This window comes from Phocoena sinus, chromosome 10, assembly GCF_008692025.1.
Source record: "Phocoena sinus isolate mPhoSin1 chromosome 10, mPhoSin1.pri, whole genome shotgun sequence".
Classification (NCBI taxonomy): Eukaryota; Metazoa; Chordata; class Mammalia; order Artiodactyla; family Phocoenidae; genus Phocoena; species Phocoena sinus.
Genome location: NC_045772.1, coordinates 97,424,890 through 97,443,791, shown reverse-complemented (window position 1 = coordinate 97,443,791; position 18,902 = coordinate 97,424,890). Strand labels below are relative to the sequence as shown.

The 18,902-nt window shown below is 46.9% G+C and overlaps 1 protein-coding gene across 1 annotated transcript in view; it reads right to left on the bottom strand.

The window, feature by feature from the left end:
- The window catches only part of ANO2 (anoctamin 2), a 320,612-nt gene that overhangs the window by 165,852 nt on the left and 135,858 nt on the right, over positions 1 to 18,902 (bottom strand). The window contains exons 11-12 of the mRNA XM_032646986.1: positions 7,850 to 7,984; positions 1,236 to 1,396 (exon numbers count right to left, since the gene is read on the bottom strand). Of these exons, the coding sequence (XP_032502877.1) occupies positions 1,236 to 1,396; positions 7,850 to 7,984 (296 nt within the window). The remainder of the gene's footprint in view (positions 1 to 1,235; positions 1,397 to 7,849; positions 7,985 to 18,902) is intronic.

The window sequence follows — 18,902 nt, the reverse complement described above, 5'->3', positions numbered from 1 at the left end:
TTCTGGCAGCGGTGCTAGAACAGACCTCGCCTCTCTCCTGGTCACACTCCCGGGATGTGTGACTCACGGCCCCATCCTGGTGTGTCCTCCAGGCCCCCTGGAATCACGGATAAACCTAGCAGCTTCTGCAGCAGGACAGTGGCCCTGCCGGTCTGTAATCCAATGGGAAAGATGAGGGCCTGCACTGGATGGATGAGTGAAAGGCAGGCTGCCACTCCCAACAGGCTGAAACATATCCCCTTGGTCCCTTCCTTAATACCCGTGGGTGTGTCTCCTTAGAAATGTTCAGTGACCACGGGGTGGTTATCCCAGTTTGTAAGAATAGAAGTGTGTTTGTGTGTACATGTGTGCATGCGTGTGCTTCTAGTCAGATAGCTGTGGCCCAGAGAAAGTTTATTACCCCAAGGCTCTGGGGGGAAGGGAGGAGGAGGAAAATGAAGGAACTATTTGTTCCTTCCTTCAGAGATCCCTTGGGGGAGAATATTGAAAACATCCCTCTGGCATTAGGTAAAATCTCTGCAGTCTACACTCGCCTTGTCCCGGGAACTGCACTGAGCGTGGAGGCAAGAGACCAGGTCTGGGCCCACCTTTACCCCCAGCTAACTCTGTGACTGTGGCAGTCACCCCACCATTCTGAGTGTGACACCAAATGACATCTAGGACTTGCCATGTCTTAGGAGATGTACCTGGAGGTGCCTATGAGTGTGTGAGGGGTTTTCAAAGCAGGCATGGATGGGTTCAATCTCCAAATAAATCCTACATGAGATTAATACCAGATTCACATTACTCTATCTCTTTAAAAAATATATTTATAAAGCCACGGAGGATATTCTTAGTTCTATTCACATGTATATGTAAAGTAGAGAAATCTATTGTCCCTAAAATGCTTTTTAAGGTATAAGGACCAGGGCTTCCCTGGTGGCGCAGTGGTTGAGAGTCCACCTGCCGATGCAGGGGACACGGGTTCGTGCCCCGGTCCGGGAGGATCCCACATGCCGCGGAGCGGCTGGGCCCGTGAGCCATGGCCGCTGAGCCTGTGCGTCCGGAGCCTGTGCTCCGCAACGGGAGAGGCCACAACAGTGAGGGGCCCGCGTACCGCCAAAAGAAAAAAAAGAAAACCAAAAAAACCCCAAATACTAAGGAAGTAAACCGACGGATATGGGCTTTAGAGCTTGGTCACTGTACCTATTTAAAGGTACCCCCCCATAGAAGCAAGCCTCATGGTGACAACTTACCCCACAGAGCCATGAAGATGGAGAAGAAGACAGTGGCAGGGTTGTCAAACAGGTGGCTGGCCTGTGCCGTTCCACAGGCTGAGCTGAGGTTCCAGTAGTCACAGGACTTGTCACACAGGGGACACATGGTGAAGGCATTCTGTTGGTCACACATCTCTTTGCTGCAGAAGACAGAGGCTGCTGGGTCAGGGGGGCTCCAGCAGGACCCTTCCCAAGCCCATCACCCCCAAAACAGCTCCCACTTCCGAATCCCTGGTTGAGCTTACCAACTCCCAGAGCGAGGCGTGTTAGAGAGTTGGAATTGGGTTCTTCCCTTCGGAAGTGTTATTCTTATATCTTGTCTTAAAAAATGAATGGGCTACCTTTGGAGACATGGAGCCCCCTGTCACTAAAAGTGGCCCAACAGAAAGTTAATGACCATCTATCAGAGATGCTGTTCATTGGACAATGCCACATAAAGTCCATTCAAAATGTGCTGAGTCTACGGGGCTGGTGGGGCGCATCAACAATTGTGAATAAATCACCCATCGGAGGCGAGATTCCATTGCTCTCACTCAAGCATGGGCTGTCTCGTCAGTGAGTAAGGCTGGTCACACAGAGGAACAAACACGAGTGTACAGCTGAACAAACACAACTCCTTCCTCTGGAAGGAGAAGCCACGTGAAAAAGAATGGAGTCAGGTGGCTGGAAGCCCACTTCTCAGTGCACCAGCCACGTGACCGTTTGTAGAAAGGGAATTAGTAACCTCAACTTAATGAGAATTATCACAGACCTAGAGAACAAATGTATGGATACCAAGGGGGAAAGGGGGGGGGCTGGGATGAGTTGGGAGATTAGGATTGACATATATACACTACTGACATTATGTATAAAACAGATAACTAATGAGAACCTGCTGTATAGCACAGGGAACTCTACTCAATGCTCTGTGATGACCTAAATGGAAAGGAAATCCAAGGAAGAGGGGATATACGTGTAAGTATAGCTGATTCACTTTGCTGTATAGCAGGAACTAACACAACATTGTAAAGCAACTATACTCCAATAAAAATTCTAAAAAATAAAAAAGAAATTTTTTTAAGAAAAAAAAAAAGAATTATCGTAACCATGAAATGGGATGAGGGAGGCCAGAAGAATAAGGTAAATTCTTCCAAAGTCTAGATTCCAAGATACTTGGAGAACAAACTAGTCAAATAACCATCGCCTATATTCTCGCCTATTTTCAGGGTATTTCTGTTACAGGACTCATGGATGTATTGGAAATCCCATTCATCCGTTAGGCGATTAGCTGGACCCAATTAATTTAGGTTCATCAGAGTGCTTGCAAATAAGAACCGAAGTATTCTCGGCCCTAACTGGCTTCCCCAGTAACCCTCCACACTACATTCTGGTAGGAAAATGAATGAACTCATCACTCTGGTGTGTCATATTCCCCCCGGGGGATGGGTACATGGCTAAGCTCATGGTTTTGGGAAAAAGGGTGGAGAACTGGCAATTTCATGAAAATGAAGCAGTGGCTGTTCTCACAGAGCAGCTGGAGCCACGGTGATGGGGCCGCAGGGGACCCCAGGCTGAAACCACAGCTGGGTTTCCTCCGGAAACAGGCAGCAGAGGGCGCTACCGAGCACGGTACGGTCGGAGGCCGCTGCCGGCGGAGGGAGCTGGTACCTGGATGCTGAAGCCCGGGATTAGATGAAACCCAGAAGCCGGCAGGATGCCTGCGTCCAGCTCCCCATCGCTAAGCAGTCGAAAGGTTTCACCGAGGGCTGTCACTGTCTGTCAAGTCCCAGCTTTCAGGCTTGTTTTTAATGAGCCACGGCAGGGAAGGCCTTCTGTGTGAGAGAATGGAAACTCTACGTCTCCGGGGATAAATCCCAGTTCCTCCACTGACTTTCCATTGGCAAGTGTCAAGAGCGGCGACTCGCTCACATAGACAATATTAAATCGTAATTTCTTAATAATAAGTTCAGCCGTGCTAGCTTCGCCTGGGCGTGCGCTTGTTGGTAACCAGAGAGTAAGGTTCATTTTAAGTCTTCTGGGTCAGACACATGTTGGCTGCCTGGTGGAGGAGTTGCTGCTTTTGGAGAGGAGAGCACCTCTTAGAAAACAGACTCACGTGGAAAACAATGGGTCTGCACAAAGTCTAGTAAAGAGCTTTGCTTCTAAGCCATTTCTGAGAAGACATGAGTCCTTCTCATATCTTTGCTGCGGAGGGTTTTTTTTTTTTTACACATATAAGGGTGTAGAATCCTAGAACACCTAATCTCAATCAAAACTAGTTAATGCTGGGCTTCCCCGGTGGCGCAGTGGTTGAGAGTCCGCCTGCCGATGCAGGGGACACGGGTTCGTGCCCCGGTCCGGGAAGATCCCACGTGCCGCGGAGCGGCTGGGCCCGTGAGCCATGGCCGCTGAGCCTGCGCGTCCGGAGCCTGTGCTCCGCAACGGGGGAGGCCACAACAGTGAGAGGCCCGTGTACAGCAAAAAAGCCAAAAAAAAAAAAAACTAGTCAATGCTAAAAGGTCAGGAGTAAAAAAGTATTAGCCACCAACTTGGCACACTTTGAAACTTACGGGCTGTGTACATTACTGGTTTTAAAATTAGAACACAGTCAACTGCCAATCATTTGTACAAAATGGCAGCCATGGTACATGGATACTCATCACATCTTTTAAGTTTGAAGTCAGAATGCTCTACGTGTATTGGGTTGGGGTTTTTTGTTTCATCTTTTGGGTTTTTTGATGCAAGCAATTTGAACAGAATTCTGGAGAAATTCTGCCTTAGGATGACATTAAAAGGACTCTGTAGTCTCTGAAAGAGGCTGCCTCTAGACAAGCTGAAAGATGGGGGAACCTCCCCTAGAACTGAAGTCAGGTCTGGGGCATTCACTAGCTGCATTCACCACAGATTCCTAGTTCGAAGTAACAGTGGCTATAAACGCAATGGTGTATTTCTTCAATCGATCATTTTCTCTACGAAGCAGAAGAAGGTTGATGAATGGGCTGACCATCAGGTGAACCAAGACCCCAGAGTGGGTGGTGTCCTCAATGAGTGACCCAATGCTCACAGGTCAGGCGACACAGAGCTGTACTAGCCACAAAGGGAGGCAATTATTCAGGAAATTCAGACAGAACATCTGCTATTAAGGTCTCAGGTCTAAACTAACCAATTTTTGAAAATATGGTTTAGATTAATTAGCTTTAAAAAAATGCTCCAGTCTTTCCTAGGCGTGTAAGCAAATGGAGAACAAATGCAACCAACCCCTTGCCAAGTCAAGGAAGGTTCTATAGATATATCGTGCACATATGGAATTATTATTTACAAGTGACGCTTGTGTCTCACATATCAAAGTTCTTGGCGATAAAAGGTACCATTTAAAGTTCCACGTGATGTAAATTTTCTGGTTTTGATACTGTACTGTAGTTATATAAGACATAATCACTGGCGGTAACTGGATGAAGGGTGCCCTGGGCCCTCTGCACTATCTTTACCACTTCCTGTGAATCTATACTGTTTTCAAAATAAAGCTTTTCTAAAAGTGATACACAGATACTAAATTCCAGGCTTAATGCCAAAATCAGAAACCTTTATAATAATCCCAGGAAGAGTGCAAGTTTTTAATCACGCTTAGGAGTGGCTGGTAGACACAGACCCTAGAAGAGTACGAATTCGTTTGGATTCAGTATTGGGACGTAGAGGCTATTCCTCTGTTAATGAGGATTGGGAGTTTGTGAGTTTTTGCCGGGTGTAGAGCTCGGGCTTTTGATAGACATACAGTCGTGATTAAGGAGCAGTTCTCCAAAACATCTTTATAGTGTGCTTAACTTTTTCTATTTCCACCTTCTTGATTTGCCCCCCCCACTCTGAAAAACTGGCAACCAAACTTTCAAGTTTTATAACAGCCAATTTCAAACTCTTTTGTTATAGAAGGTTAAAAAAACAGTTTAAAAAAAATTTACCACAGATTCCAGTATGCGAGTATATACATACCCGCTCCCCACAAAAACACTTGTATCACTAAAATAACTGTCATGAAACAATTCTGATACTTCCTTCTCGTGATGACTACTAATATTATGTTTCATTCTACTCTGTCCTACCTTATTCTAGTTCATTTAAAAGGTAACGATTACATTGATTCTATAATCCACTAATGGGCTGCTATCCACAGTTCGTAAAACGTCACACACTCGAGGATGTCTGCAATGATAATGATCACGTTTTACACGCGTCTAAACCCGCACGCACATGAGTGTCCATGCATGTGCATAAATAAATGGCTTTGCAGCTTGTGTAGACCATGGTCATTTCCAGCCGCAGTGGTCACCGTCACATGCATTCCCGTGTGGAGAACCAGGGCACAAGTTCTAAGTCCTGACGTAAACCAGCACACAGATGCCCTACCCGCTGCACTGAGTTGGCTCGAGGTGCATGGTATGGAGTCCTCAGCTTGGATCAACCTGAGGCCCAGCTCCCCAGGGATCACAACCGGGCAACTGAGCCGGGTTTTTTTCTGAGACTGAACCAGCTGGGGCCAGTTGGAGCAACTGGGCTGCAGAGGAGGGTAAGAGCCCTCAGGAAAACTGCACCGCTTACTGGAAAAAGCAAAGACCTTGGAGCAGGTGGAACTCAAATCCCAACCCTGACAATTACTAATTGCCGAAGTTGGACAAGCGACCTCAGGTAGCATCCATGTCTCCATCTCTCTGAGGTGAGAATACCTATTGACAACACTGATCTCTACAGGATCAAAGAAACAAAACACAGAAACCACCTAGCACCATGCCTGGTACAACTAAGACCAGGAATTTGGTAAGTACTCGTTCTTCCCTCGTGCCACACAAGGCAGAGCCCGGAAGACATAGGTCCTGTGACAAAGCTCACAGAATGCCAGTCCCGAACCCTGAACGGATGACACCACAGTTTTTATACACAAACATATCCAAACCCTTGTCTCTGATACCAAGGTATTGAGCTTTATTCTAACTACTGACACGGCCATCTCCAGTATCCCTAATCTGCAAGAGCTTTTCTATAGAGTGACATAATGGAAGATCACCGGGTTCCTGCCACTGGTGGATACGCTTTCCTCAAAGAGCACAGCTCTTGCCCATTTCTTCAGGGTGGCCCCGACTTCCCCCATCCCTAACCCCAACTGTCGTGGACACCCACAGGCTGCCTAGTGTCCCCATTCCCCGGGCTACTGCCCCCAAGCCACAACTGGTTGACCCAGAGCCTCTATCTAAGCCAAAAGGAGTCAACAGGACTTCTTCACCTGGGACCAATCGAGTATAAAGCTCTCAGGTATGACACCCGTGAGCTACAAGCAGCAGTGTTTACATCCAATGGAGAAACTCCGCAGTGAAACAAATAAATACTAGAAATAATCAGAGACGGGCAGTAAACAGAAGGAGTCCCTATTTCCATAGTCCCTTGGGCTAGCCACGTGCCTGCCACTGGGTCCCCTGAGGGCCCCCCCGAAACCCTGAGGATAAATTCCCTTTATCTGCGTACGTTAGTTCACATGCATTTCTATCACTTGCAACTGAAAGAGTATTAAAATACACAAATGAGGGAATTCCCTGGCAGTCCAGTGGTTAAGACTCCCCGCTTCCACTGCAGACGGCCCGGGTTCAGTCCCTGGTCGGGGAACTAAGATCCCGCATGGCTTGAGGCATGGCCAAAAAAAAAAGTAAAATGCATAAAGAATGCTTCCGTTTGCAAAGCCAGTTCTGGAGATGGCAAGAGATTTAAATTCTAAATATTGGTTAAGTGTCTCAAACTCTATTTCCACATATATTGATTGATTCAACAATAATTTATGAATACTTTGCCGTCTGCCAGACGCTGTCTACTTTAGTCCTCACAACACCACCATGAAGTAGGCGTTATTATGACCATTTCACAGCCAAGGAAACCAAGAGTCAGGGAGTGAGGTACCCAGTCACGTAGCTACTATGTAACACATTCAGCCCTAAAGGATGCTCTTTTTAAGTCCCTATTTTCTTGTAGGATCTCTGTTCTCCATCAGGATCAACCTTTGTTCCATGTCTTGGATCGCCAAGAGTCCCGCTACAGGGCCTGTCACCTCCTGCAGTCTCTGACCTCCTGAGGCAGAGCTGAGGCTCCCTCAGCTCCAGAGCTGCCTGCTTCTGCACACAGCCTCACAGCTTTTTATCCCAGCAGCGTTTGACCACATAGATGCCATCTCTGTCCAATACCACTCAACACTTCCTGCCTTGGGTCATCTGGGAAACCAGAGGGAAAAAGTCATGAAATTGAGGGGAAAAAAAAAGCTTTTCTCAGGCATGATTTCTTTTTCATCAGTTTTCAGACCCTGCCCAATCAGACGCTGGTCCTGGAGAAGAGCTTGACCAGGAAAGGAAGTGGCCACACCCAGCGTGGCTCTGAGCTGTTCCCAGAATCTGCTGCTCCCAGACCTCTCAAGAGGGAAGTGACAAGTGACCTGCTGCATGGTAAGGAAAGCGGGAAGGAGAAGGACAAAGGGTGAGGCTTTGGAAGGAGGCGTCTGAAATGTACAATGTACGTGCAACTGGGGTGAAACTCCAAACGACTGACACGTGAGAACTGAGCCTTTTCCGTTAAAACCAACTCACCTGGGAATATCTTCTTCGATCGTTGCACATCCATAAAGAAACACGATGACCCCGATGACGGATGATGGGATGAGGAAGGATGTATATAATCCCAGCCAGGCAAAGTACAGTCCAATTTTTTCTCCAAAATACTTTCTGGAAAAGGAAGAAAACAAAACATACTGAGAAGACCATAGAGCTTCCTTCTTTCTGTTTGCTCTAAACCTGAGAATGGGTTGAAAGAAATGGAAAGGGACAGAAGTTACATGGGGAACAGGGGACCGCAGCACAAGGAATCAACAACTGGTCTTTTCTGAAATGAATCACATTCCATTAGAATCACATATACACACCTGTCCTGGCTGTTCGTGTAAAGTAGCTGCAGGAAGGAATCCAGCACTAACAGCAAGCTGAAAAAAATGCCACACGTTTTGGCATCTTTACCAGACAAACATGAAGAACATATCGGCATTTCATGAGTGCCACAGTACTCAACCCACAGAAAAACACACCTTTTTGAAACTAGCTTATTTACACAAAACACACAAATTTGGGGGCATGTATACTGATATATACGGACGAACAAAGATGCACTCATAGAAAAATGGCTAGAAGAAATTCGATAAAATGTGAGCCGTGGTTTCTTTAGCTGATGGGATTATGGGTGGTTTTTATTTCTTTATTTTTGTTTATCTTTCTGCATTTTTTTAACTCTATTTTGTTCATGAATTACTTCTAAAATAAAAAATGATTTCTTTTAAAAAGAAAAGGTACGAACCCGTATCTTTTTGTTCCCCACTTCATAAAGTTAGTAAATGACCACATAAAGCCTCTAAAACGGGGTTTTCCTTTTCCCTTAGATGAATATTGATTATGGATGCCTGACGAGAAAATACAACCCACAGAGGAGACGTATATTCTATTTCTCACGAGCCTCCGATATAAACCACAGGAGGGAACAGCCCACCCATTGATGGAAGGACTAGAGAATAAGAGGAACAAATAAAATCTATGTATCCACCACCAGAATGCTGCTTCCACTTAGGATAAAGACACTGCCAGGAAATGTAGCTTCCACCCTAACAACAAAAATCTGTTAAATCAAAACTTTTCGTGAGGGCTTCCCTGGTGGCGCAGTAGTTGAGAGGCCGCCTGCCGATGCAGGGGACACGGGTTCGTGCCCCGGTCCGGGAAGATCCCACGTGCCGCGGAGCGGCTGGGCCCGTGAGCCATGGCCGCTGAGCCTGCGCGTCTGGAGCCTGTGCTCCGCGGCGGGAGAGGCCACAGCAGTGAGAGGCCAGCGTACCGCAAAAAAAAAAAAAAAAAAAAAAGCAAATACGTTAATGATTACATTAGATATAAATGTACAAGAAACCCACTTAAAATATAAAGGCATATATAGAAAAAATGTAAAGGACTGGAAAAAGATATACCATGCCAACACTAATCAAAAGAAAGCTGATACAAACAAAATAATCTTCAGAACAAAGAACATTACCAGATATAAAAAGGGACATCAAACAATGATAAAATGGTCACTTCATTAAGAAGGCCTAATAATCCAAAACACATACAGTAAAATACGTGTGTCAAATGCATAGATCAAAATGCATGCAATAAAAACTGATAGAACTGAAAGGATAAACACACAAATCCTCCAGTATAAATTAGAGATTTCAACACTTCCCTTCAGTAGTTGACAGACCAAGTACAAAAAAGCAGTAAGGATACAGAAGACACTTCAAACCAACTTGACTGAGTTGACATTTATACAACACTCCACCAAACAACAACAGAAAATACGTTCTTTGCAACACACATTCACTAAGATAGACCATATTGTGAATCATTAAGGAAATCTAATAAATTTAAAATAATTGAAATAATAAAAATGTTGTACCGTGACCACAACTGAATTAAACTAGAAATCAACAGCAGAAAGCTGTCTGGAAAAATACCCAAATATTTGGAAATTAAACAATATCCTTCTACATAACCCATGGGTCAAAGAAGAAATCACAAAGAAAATTAGAAAATATTTTTGACTGAGGAAAATAAAAACACACATATGAAAATTCATGGAATGCCATTATACTTAGAATGCCAGTGATAGAGAGAAATTTATAGCATTGAATACTTGGTATTAAAATAAGAAAGTTTTCTTTTTAAGTTCATCTAGAATTTCTTTTATTGAAGTATAGTTGATTTACAATGTTGTGTTACTTTCAGGTGTGCGGCAAAGTAATTCAGTTATACATATATTCATTCTAAAAAAGAAAGCTTTAAATCAATCATCTAAGCTTGCACTTTAAGTAGAAAAAGAAGAAATTAAATCCAAAGCAAACAGAAGGAAGGCAATAATAAAGGGGGGAACAGAAATAAATGAAACTGAAAAGAGAAAAATCAATGAAACCAAGAGCCGGTTGTTTGAAAGGATCAATGAAATTGATAAATATTTAGTCAGACTGGTCAAGAAAATAAAGGATAAAACACAAATTACCAATCTTGGGGGGAAGAAAAGAGACACCACTACAGTCCTTTTCTTCCGTGTTAGTGAATGTGACAATACTAGTTGTTTTTTCAAGGGTGTTCGCCTCACCTTCTCCACTAGTCCATTACCCATCTCCAGCAGAAGAGAGGGGAAGAGAGAAGGGAGGAGACAGATGAGACATAATGAACACAAATTCCCTGGTGCTTTCATCCCGATTGTCTTGTTTCACCTCATTTTTCATTCTCCCAACATCTTTTCCAGGTGAGAACACTGACACTCCCTGGACACACAGACTTGTCTAAGGTCACGAGGCCAGCGCCTGACGGAGCAAGAATGTGACCTCTTGACCTGACCCCTCTGTGTCTGGTGCTTGCGCCAACGGAACAACAGCAGCAACGGGGACTGATGTTTATCGGGGGCTAATTATTTGCCAAGCTCCATTCTAAGAAGATTACAAATATTCTTATTTTTTAGTCCTCACAACCCTCAGAGGTAGTATGTTATTATCCTCAAATTATAGATGAGGAAACTGAAGTACAAAAAGTTGACTGACCCAAGGTCACACAGCCAGTAAGAAGCAAAGACAAGATTCAAATTCAGTGAGTCTAACTTGAGATTCCAGCTCTTAATGTCCACCTTATACTGACTTCTAGGAGGAATTTCGAGAAGGAAAGGAAATGGATGAGCAGGAGACATGCCCAGGGCAAATTTGCTAAGTTCTAAAAGAACTACACCTAGCTACCCATCCATCCCCCATCCCCAGCAACGTCTTCACGCTTTTTTCCAGCTCTGAAGCTTTCCCGTCGCAGCATCCCATCTGAGGCATCCAGCCACTCAGAGACGTAAGATTTCCCTGACCACTCTCCTAGCCTGTACTGTCTACAAATCTTCTCTACCGTTGCCTCTTAGGCTTTTGCTTAAGGAGCCGATCTGATAAATTAAATCCTACTGGGATACTTTATCACTTCTTCCAGGAAAATGTTTGCATTCCAAGCTTTACGGAGATACAACGCCTTCACCTCTTAAAGGAAGGGGTAGAATATTTTGAGGTGTTCTTCTAACTGCCCCACATAGGCAGCAGGCTACTCCGTTTACCCATAAAAACACTACTGGCTGGAGAGAGGGACAGAGAGCCTAAGCACAGAGCCTAGATACCTCGGAAAGGGAGACAGGAAGGTCAGAATGCATGAAGGTAAGAACAGATGAAACAGAGAAGGATGAAAAGCCAGTTATGTCACTTAAGGGAAACAGGACAGCAGGGCTGAAAACTCAGATGCCCCCAGGAGCCAGGCAGGAAACATGAATGATTGAAGCAGGCCAGGCAGGACCAACCAAAGCATCTCCAGCGAAAAACTAGAGGGCTCATGTCCATCTATGGGGAGCAGTAGGTACTCATCTCCAGCAGCCCAGGGTGACATGTGGGAAGATGAGACCAGTATTACCAGATCTTACAAATTTCTGGAAAAAAAAAAAAAGCTGGAAAACTGTATTTCTCCTAATTGTTAAATGTTGGCAACTAATTTAACTGAAAAACAATGTACAACCCAAACGAAAGGCGCTGGAGGATCGAACAGTGGATATTAGCTGGTACCTTCTGTGGAACAGCAGAGATCACAGGACACAGGCTCTGGAGTGGGCAGGGCTGGACAAGAACCTGGCCTCTGCTGTTTCCTAACTTGGGGAAGTCTCTTAGCTTCTCGAAGCGTCATTTTTCCCATTTGAAAAATATGTCAATGTGAAAGTGAAATGAGCAAGGTATACGAGGACACAAGTCAGCAAGCAATAAACATTAACTGTTGTACAGGATATTACGCTAAAAATCGACGTGCACTACTACATTAAAATGAAGAACCTCTGTTCATCAAAAGACACAAGTGAGTGAGTGAATAAACAAAACACAGAATGGGAAAAATATTGACATACAGACGTCCCACAATGGACTTGGATCTGGAAAACGTGAAAAACTTCCAAAGCTCAATAAGAATTAGGCAGACAATCCGACAGAAAAATGGGCAAAAGACTTGAAGGAATACTTGGTTAAGAAAAGGTACCCAAGTGACCAATAAGCATATGAAAAGGTGTTTAGCTTCCCTAAGCATCAGATCAGGGAAATGCAGATGAAATCGCAATGCAATACCTCTGCCCACTCGTGGGAAGGGCAAGAACGAAAAAGAGGGAAAACACCGGTGTTGGAATTCCTCCACGTTTTTCCAGACGCTCACATGGTGCTGGTGGGATGTGCACAGGTGGAGCCTCTCTGGCAGGTGGCTTGGCAGTGTCTGCCAGAGCTGAGCACGGCCATCCCCTGTGGCCCTACAGCTCTGCTCCTCAGTACCTGCCCAACACAGATGGGAATCTGTGAGCTGAAAGACACACCAAGAAAGTTCACGGCAGCACTGTTCGTAATACCCCGCAAACCGGGGGCTACCCAGACGGCCGTAAGCAACAGAATGCATGAATACGTTCTGATACGCTTGCCCAGCAGAATGTTATACAGCAAGGAGAATGAACAAAACACAAAAACACACAACAATACGGACAAGCCTCACACCCATCGTCTGAACAAAAGGAGCCAGGCACAGAAGAACTGTTGTTCAGTACGATTCTATTTCTATAAAGTTCTAACACAAAATAACTGTGTTAAATACACACGGTCGTTAGCCCAAGGAAGGCAGCGACTGCAAGGGAACGGGATGAGGGTGGGGGACCTCGGGCGTTAACAATGTTCTTCCTTGATCTGGGTAATGGGTGTGAGGTTGTGTTCAGTTCTCAAAAACTCAGTGAGTTGTATATTTTTTGCACATTACCTTTCTGTATGTACCTTATATTTTGATTTTAAAATGGTTTAAGGAGACACCACATGTCCTATAATCTGCAGGCCAAAAGACTGCCCAGAGGGCATCTTACCCATTCCCTTGCCCTCAAGCCAGACAGCACGTAATCCATGTCAGGCGTGCATATCATTCAGGCTCAGACTGTCAGCAGCCCTGAAAGGGGAGTTTTTATCTGAAGGCAGCTCAGAAGGCCAACCAAAGACAAGTCTTCCAGACCAAGGCGGCCAGCCCTGAAACCAAGGCGGTGACGGAGGCCAAGTGACGCCCGCCCCATCCTCAGGAGACCAGAGTGGAGCAGGAATGGGTATGGGAGGGGGAAGGGGGGTAGCCATGCCAGCCAGAGGGGTAACTGCTGCTCTCAACACCCCCAAGCCCACATCACGTGACGCGGTGGCAGGTGGGGCACCCTCCTTCCTGCTCTAACAAAAGCTGTCAGGCTTTCCAGCCCCTCAGGGGATGGATGACAGGCACACAGATTCAGGTGCCCGTAACAGGACTGTGGGCAGGCGCAGGGACGCCGCAGAGATTTTTCTGAGCCTTTAATTAAAGTTCATAAAGGCTGGTTCTCTGGAAGTCAGCCCGGAAGTTTCCAGCTCCAGAAGCCAAGCAGCCAGTGAAGGCCTCTCCCTGGTGAAACGTGAGATGGGCCAGCACAGCTTTGCCTTCTGAGTTACCTGTATCCTCGGCGGCCTGGAGATAACGTGAGCGGACTATGGTTGATGAGGGGTCAAGACTGGAGAGCAAGGGAGGGACGGGACATTCACTCAGCAGGGACCACGGGCCAAGCCCTGAATTAAGTGCTTTATACACTGTATCTCATTTAATGCTCACACCAAACCTTACCAGGTGAGTTAAAAATTAGTGTTAGGATTAAGGCTGGATTCAGGCGTGCAAAACGGTTCAAGGTGACTGGGTCTTTTCAGATTTTTTAAAAGTCTCTTTGGCTCACATATTCACTCAATTCAAAGTCCAAGCTCCCATCAGAACGGTCTCTTCTAGCACAATGAGTCTCCCCCACCAGCCCCCTTATAAGGCAGCACCTAGGCGAGGGGGACGTGTGTGCAACCTTACCACGAGGGCAGGGAGGCAGCTTCTGGGGAAGGCTGTCCCCTGGAATGTCCTGGGCTCGACCTTGGAGCCCCGCGCTGGTCTCTGCCGCTCAGAGCCGAGCTGGGCTGGGCGGGCCCCCGGGCCGGCAGGGCCCTACGGGGGCATCCAGCGGACACCTACGGCTCGAGCTGCGTCTTCCCGGTCCCAGCCCCTGCGCCTCGTCAGGTCTGCCGGTCCATGAGGACCTCTGGATCCTCCAGGCCCTATCTGCGGGCTGTGGGCTGTAGGGGGCGCTATTTCAGGCCCACGTACCTGGACGCCTCCCTCGGCTGTGCCCAGTCAGCTGCCCCGGGCAGCAGAGGATGCGCTGGCGTGAGGCTGGGCTCTGGGCTACTCTATAGGACCTGTTTCCTAAGGCTACGCCCTAAGGTGAGGTGAAAACACTGAGCGCTAGGATTCACCCGAATTATTCTCGCCTCTACCCCCACTCCTAATCCGGAGCGTTTGACCCCAAGACAGGGAGGGGCCAGAATAATGACCTCTTGACTCCTACCCTTCTGTGCGATTGTTCTTCTCTCCTTATAACAACCTCCCCTCATTGGAAAAGCGTATTTTCCCTTCCTGGATGATGGGACTTCCCCCGTGTCTTATCCCCTCCAGCCCCACTCCCACCCCATTCCTAGAGAGTCCGTGCCTCCCCCTTACCTGCCCCGGGGCTGGGAGACGGGGTGGCAGAAAGGCTGCTGGAAAAGAAACCCAAGAAGAGAATCTATATCGAAGGGATTTCCACACTCTGGGGGCAGATATATTTGCTAAAGAATGGTGTCGATCACTTTCTTTCCCCAGGACCCACCATCCCAGGACCTGCAGCACGTGGTCCTTCTCTGCAGTCAGTACAGACGTGCCCGTGAGAAAGGATCCCCATGCCGCAGTCACAGGATGGCAGCTTCCCCAGGACTCTCCCTCAACCTGCCTCCTCATCATCGGCCTGACAATCCAGGGCCCGAACCCAGCCCTGTGTGTGGTTGAGAAGAACAGCTGGATTGTCACCCCTCTGCCAGAGCTGACAGCAGGAACCGGGCTACATCTGCGTCTGCGGGGCTCAAGCCAGCAGACACAGCCACTGGCTCGTCTGATCAACCATCCGAGGCCAGGAGACTCTGAGTTCTTAGCCGTCCCAGGGAGGCCAAGAGAAGGCCCCCTTCTGGCAAGAAAATTTTGCTAATATGGGGCAAATTCAGAAAGTACAGTGAAAAGGGGCTGGGCTCAGACTGGCAGGGCTGTGAAAATCAGGCTTAGCTCGAGTCCTAACATTAGGAGACAACACAGATGCTAGCGAACGGGGTGGGGGCTGCTCCGAAGTTCCAGAGGGAAAAAAGTACTCCTGGGCATCAGAGCAGCCTAAGTCTTGAACACTCTTCTATGAGACTGCTGTCAAGTGCCTCCCTCTCCCCCGCCAAGTCCTCTCGTTTAAAAGGCTTCCAAATAAAGAACAGTCTACGAAGCAAGAGGACCTGTGGGGCCAGGCTGATGGGATGCAGGACCAGGAGCCAGGATCGGCAGGGCTGACGTGGTCCATCCCAGGCCCTGCACGTAGCAGATGTGTTCAGAGGGGTAAACAGGACCAAAGACCCAAGAGGGCCAGGGGCCCGATGTGCGGGGCATCCAGTCCGGGGACAACTAGAGAAGGGAGGTGCAAGTGGCAGGTGGAAGAGCCAGGCAGATGAGAAGTCAAAGCTGAGAAAGTCAGTTAAAGCAAGAGAAACAAGGCAGGAAGAAATCAAGCTTCCAGAAACCACAGCCTCGGCAGGATCGTCTTCAGAATCCAGGAGAAACACTAAAGGCATGTTTTGACCCGAGTCTTTCTACTGCTTTGTGTGTTTCCTTCAGTGGGTGGGTGGACCTAGGTTAGCAGCCATGCCTCCCCATCCCAAAATAAAATAAAATAAAATAGCTTCGTCCCAGGGGCTCTGCCTAATGTTTTGCGTGCATTATCTCTAATGATCCTCTCAAGAATCCTGTGAAAGGATACAGGGCTTGGCAAGCAAATGGAGTCCTTGGATGAATGAAAAGGTTCCTTCCTCTGGGAATGCACGGCCCTGCACAGAGGTATGAGGCTTGGGGAGCAGAGCGTGGTCGGGATTTCAGGCTCCACAAGCCCCCTCAGCCAGGGACCCATGGACAAGGCACGAAATTCACAAGGCTACATGGCAGTCCTAGAAACAGGCATTATACCTCCAACTAATAAATGAGCAAATGCAAACGTAAAGATGAAATACCTCGGTGAAGTCATTAGGTTGCAGACAATCCAAAAACTCTCATCTGTTAAAGTCCAAAAGCCCCCGCTCTTAACTACCACACCACACCGCAAAGCAAAGAAGAAAATCTTATAAGAGTTAACAGTATTTGTGTTTTTCCAGGTTGTTGGTTTCCAATCTCACGATTCCAGCCTACTTGGCATTTCCCAATGGATGGCTAGTAGGAGTCTCGAGGTCAATGATGCCAAGGTGGAACTCTGGGTTTCTCTGCCACCCCTGACACACTTAAATTGCCCTCCCCCATCTTCCGAATTTAAGTGTGCAGAACCCCAATCCAGGTGCTCTGGACAAAGACACGGAAGTAATCGTTGTTGAGTCTGTTTATCACGATCCACATCCAATCCTATAGACGCTACTTTCAAAAATGCACCAAATCCAACCATGCCTCCCCCTCTCCATCACTCACACCCTGGACCAACCACTGTCATCCCTCACCCGGGTCACTTCCACCCGTGCCCCTGAAATCTCTTTGCTACACAGAAGGCAGAAGTATTCTTTTAGAAATCTGTCGGATTTGTTCATTCCTCTTCTTGAGACGGTTTTAGGACTTTATATCACATGTACAATGAAACCCCAAATTGTTTTCATGACCTACAAGGTCCTATGTGTTCTGGCCTCAAACCCCTGACCGCCTTGAAACAAATCCTGCTTCGTTTTCTCCTGCTGTCCCCCTCTGTGGCTTGGTTCCAGCTCATGGATCTTACTGTCACTCAAACACACCCCATCTGCTTGCACCTCAGGGCCTTTGCTGTGGCTGTGCCCTCTGCCTGGAACCCCGTCCTCACACTTTCACATTCATGTCCTCACTTCGTCAGTTTCTGCTCCAGCGTCACCTCCTCAGAAAGGCCTCCTGGGTTCACCCCATCCCAAAGGGCGCCTAACCTCTCCTCTTGCTTCACTTTTATTCGTAACACTTAACGTTACCTAACATCTTTTCTAAATTTGTGTTTTTATCCGTCTCCACTGCTAGAATATAAGCTTCATGAGGGCAGACTTTTTCCGTCCTGCTCACCATTGTTCCCTTAGTCCCGAGACTGTGCCTGGCACACAGCAGTAGCTTAATAAGCATTTGTTTAATGGATGCTAAGTCCTGACAATAACCCCATTAGGTGGTTACTGGGTCTGTCCTTCTTCTTTGCGTAAGCTGAGCATAGCTCAGAGGACTTGAGAAACGTGTGTAAAGTCGCACAGCTAACGAGAGAAGGATCCAGACTCCAACTCAGAGCGGCCTGATTTCAAGCCTACACTTTACCCCTGATGTGTAACTCTTGGGTAACACAGTAGAGGACAATGCAGACTTGAGCCTCCCAGTTTACAAAGTATTATGATTTATTTCCTAGGACTTTAATAAAATACTATCAACTAAAGTGGAATTCTCCTCTCACTGGTTTACAAAACCCTATGACCTCCAGAAGCTCATTCACGTCAAAAAAAAGCAGTGATGGCATCTGTTCCAATTTCCATTTGTAAAAACGCAGTACATACAATAATTATTTAGACATTTTCTGTTTATTAATGAGCAGCGTGAGAGCTTCCAAGAACACTTCACGTGGTGATCAGAGGAACGCGCTCACGCCTGGTCTCCCAGCCATTTATCACCTAGTAGTTTTAGCCATTTTACATTGTTTTCATTTTCATTCTTAAATATTGTTTATTCTTTACCCACAACCGATCTTCAAAGAAAGATGGAAACGTAAGGAACACTGATGGTGAAATATAACGTGTTAATGCAGAGCCTAAAAACGGCAAGAAAGAATCCAGCACATATGCCTCTAGGTGATCCTCACACAGATCCCTAAATTTTATACAACTGATCAAAATTATTATATGATATATAAAGATATTCTCATTACCAAAACCAATGATAAAGGAGGGGGAGCTGTTATATCCAATTGGCTGTTCATTTCCTGAGAGTCAGACTGTCAGAGGACGTGGCCAAGATGACAGAGTAGGAAGCCCCTGAGTTCACCTCCTCCCAGGAGCACGCCGACATTACAACAATTCACAGAGCAACCACTGATGAGAAAGACCAGAACCTAGCAGAAAAGATCATCAGCAATTAAAGATATAAAGAAGGAACCACAGTGACACGGGCAGGAGGGGCCGAGACCCCACGGAGCCCAATCCACCACCCCCCGCCCCAGGAGGAAAATGACAACTGCAGAGGTTCTGCACGAGGAGTGAGGGGTCCGAGCCCCACATCAGGCTCCCCAGTCTGGGGGTCCTGCCCTGGGAAGACAGGCCCCCAGAATGTCTGGCTTTGAAGGCCAAGGGGAGCCAGAGGGCTGTGGGAAACACAGACTCCTCTCTTAAAGGATGTTCACAAAACTTCACACACTCCAGGACCCCACGGCAGAAGCAGTAATTTGAAAGGAGCCTGG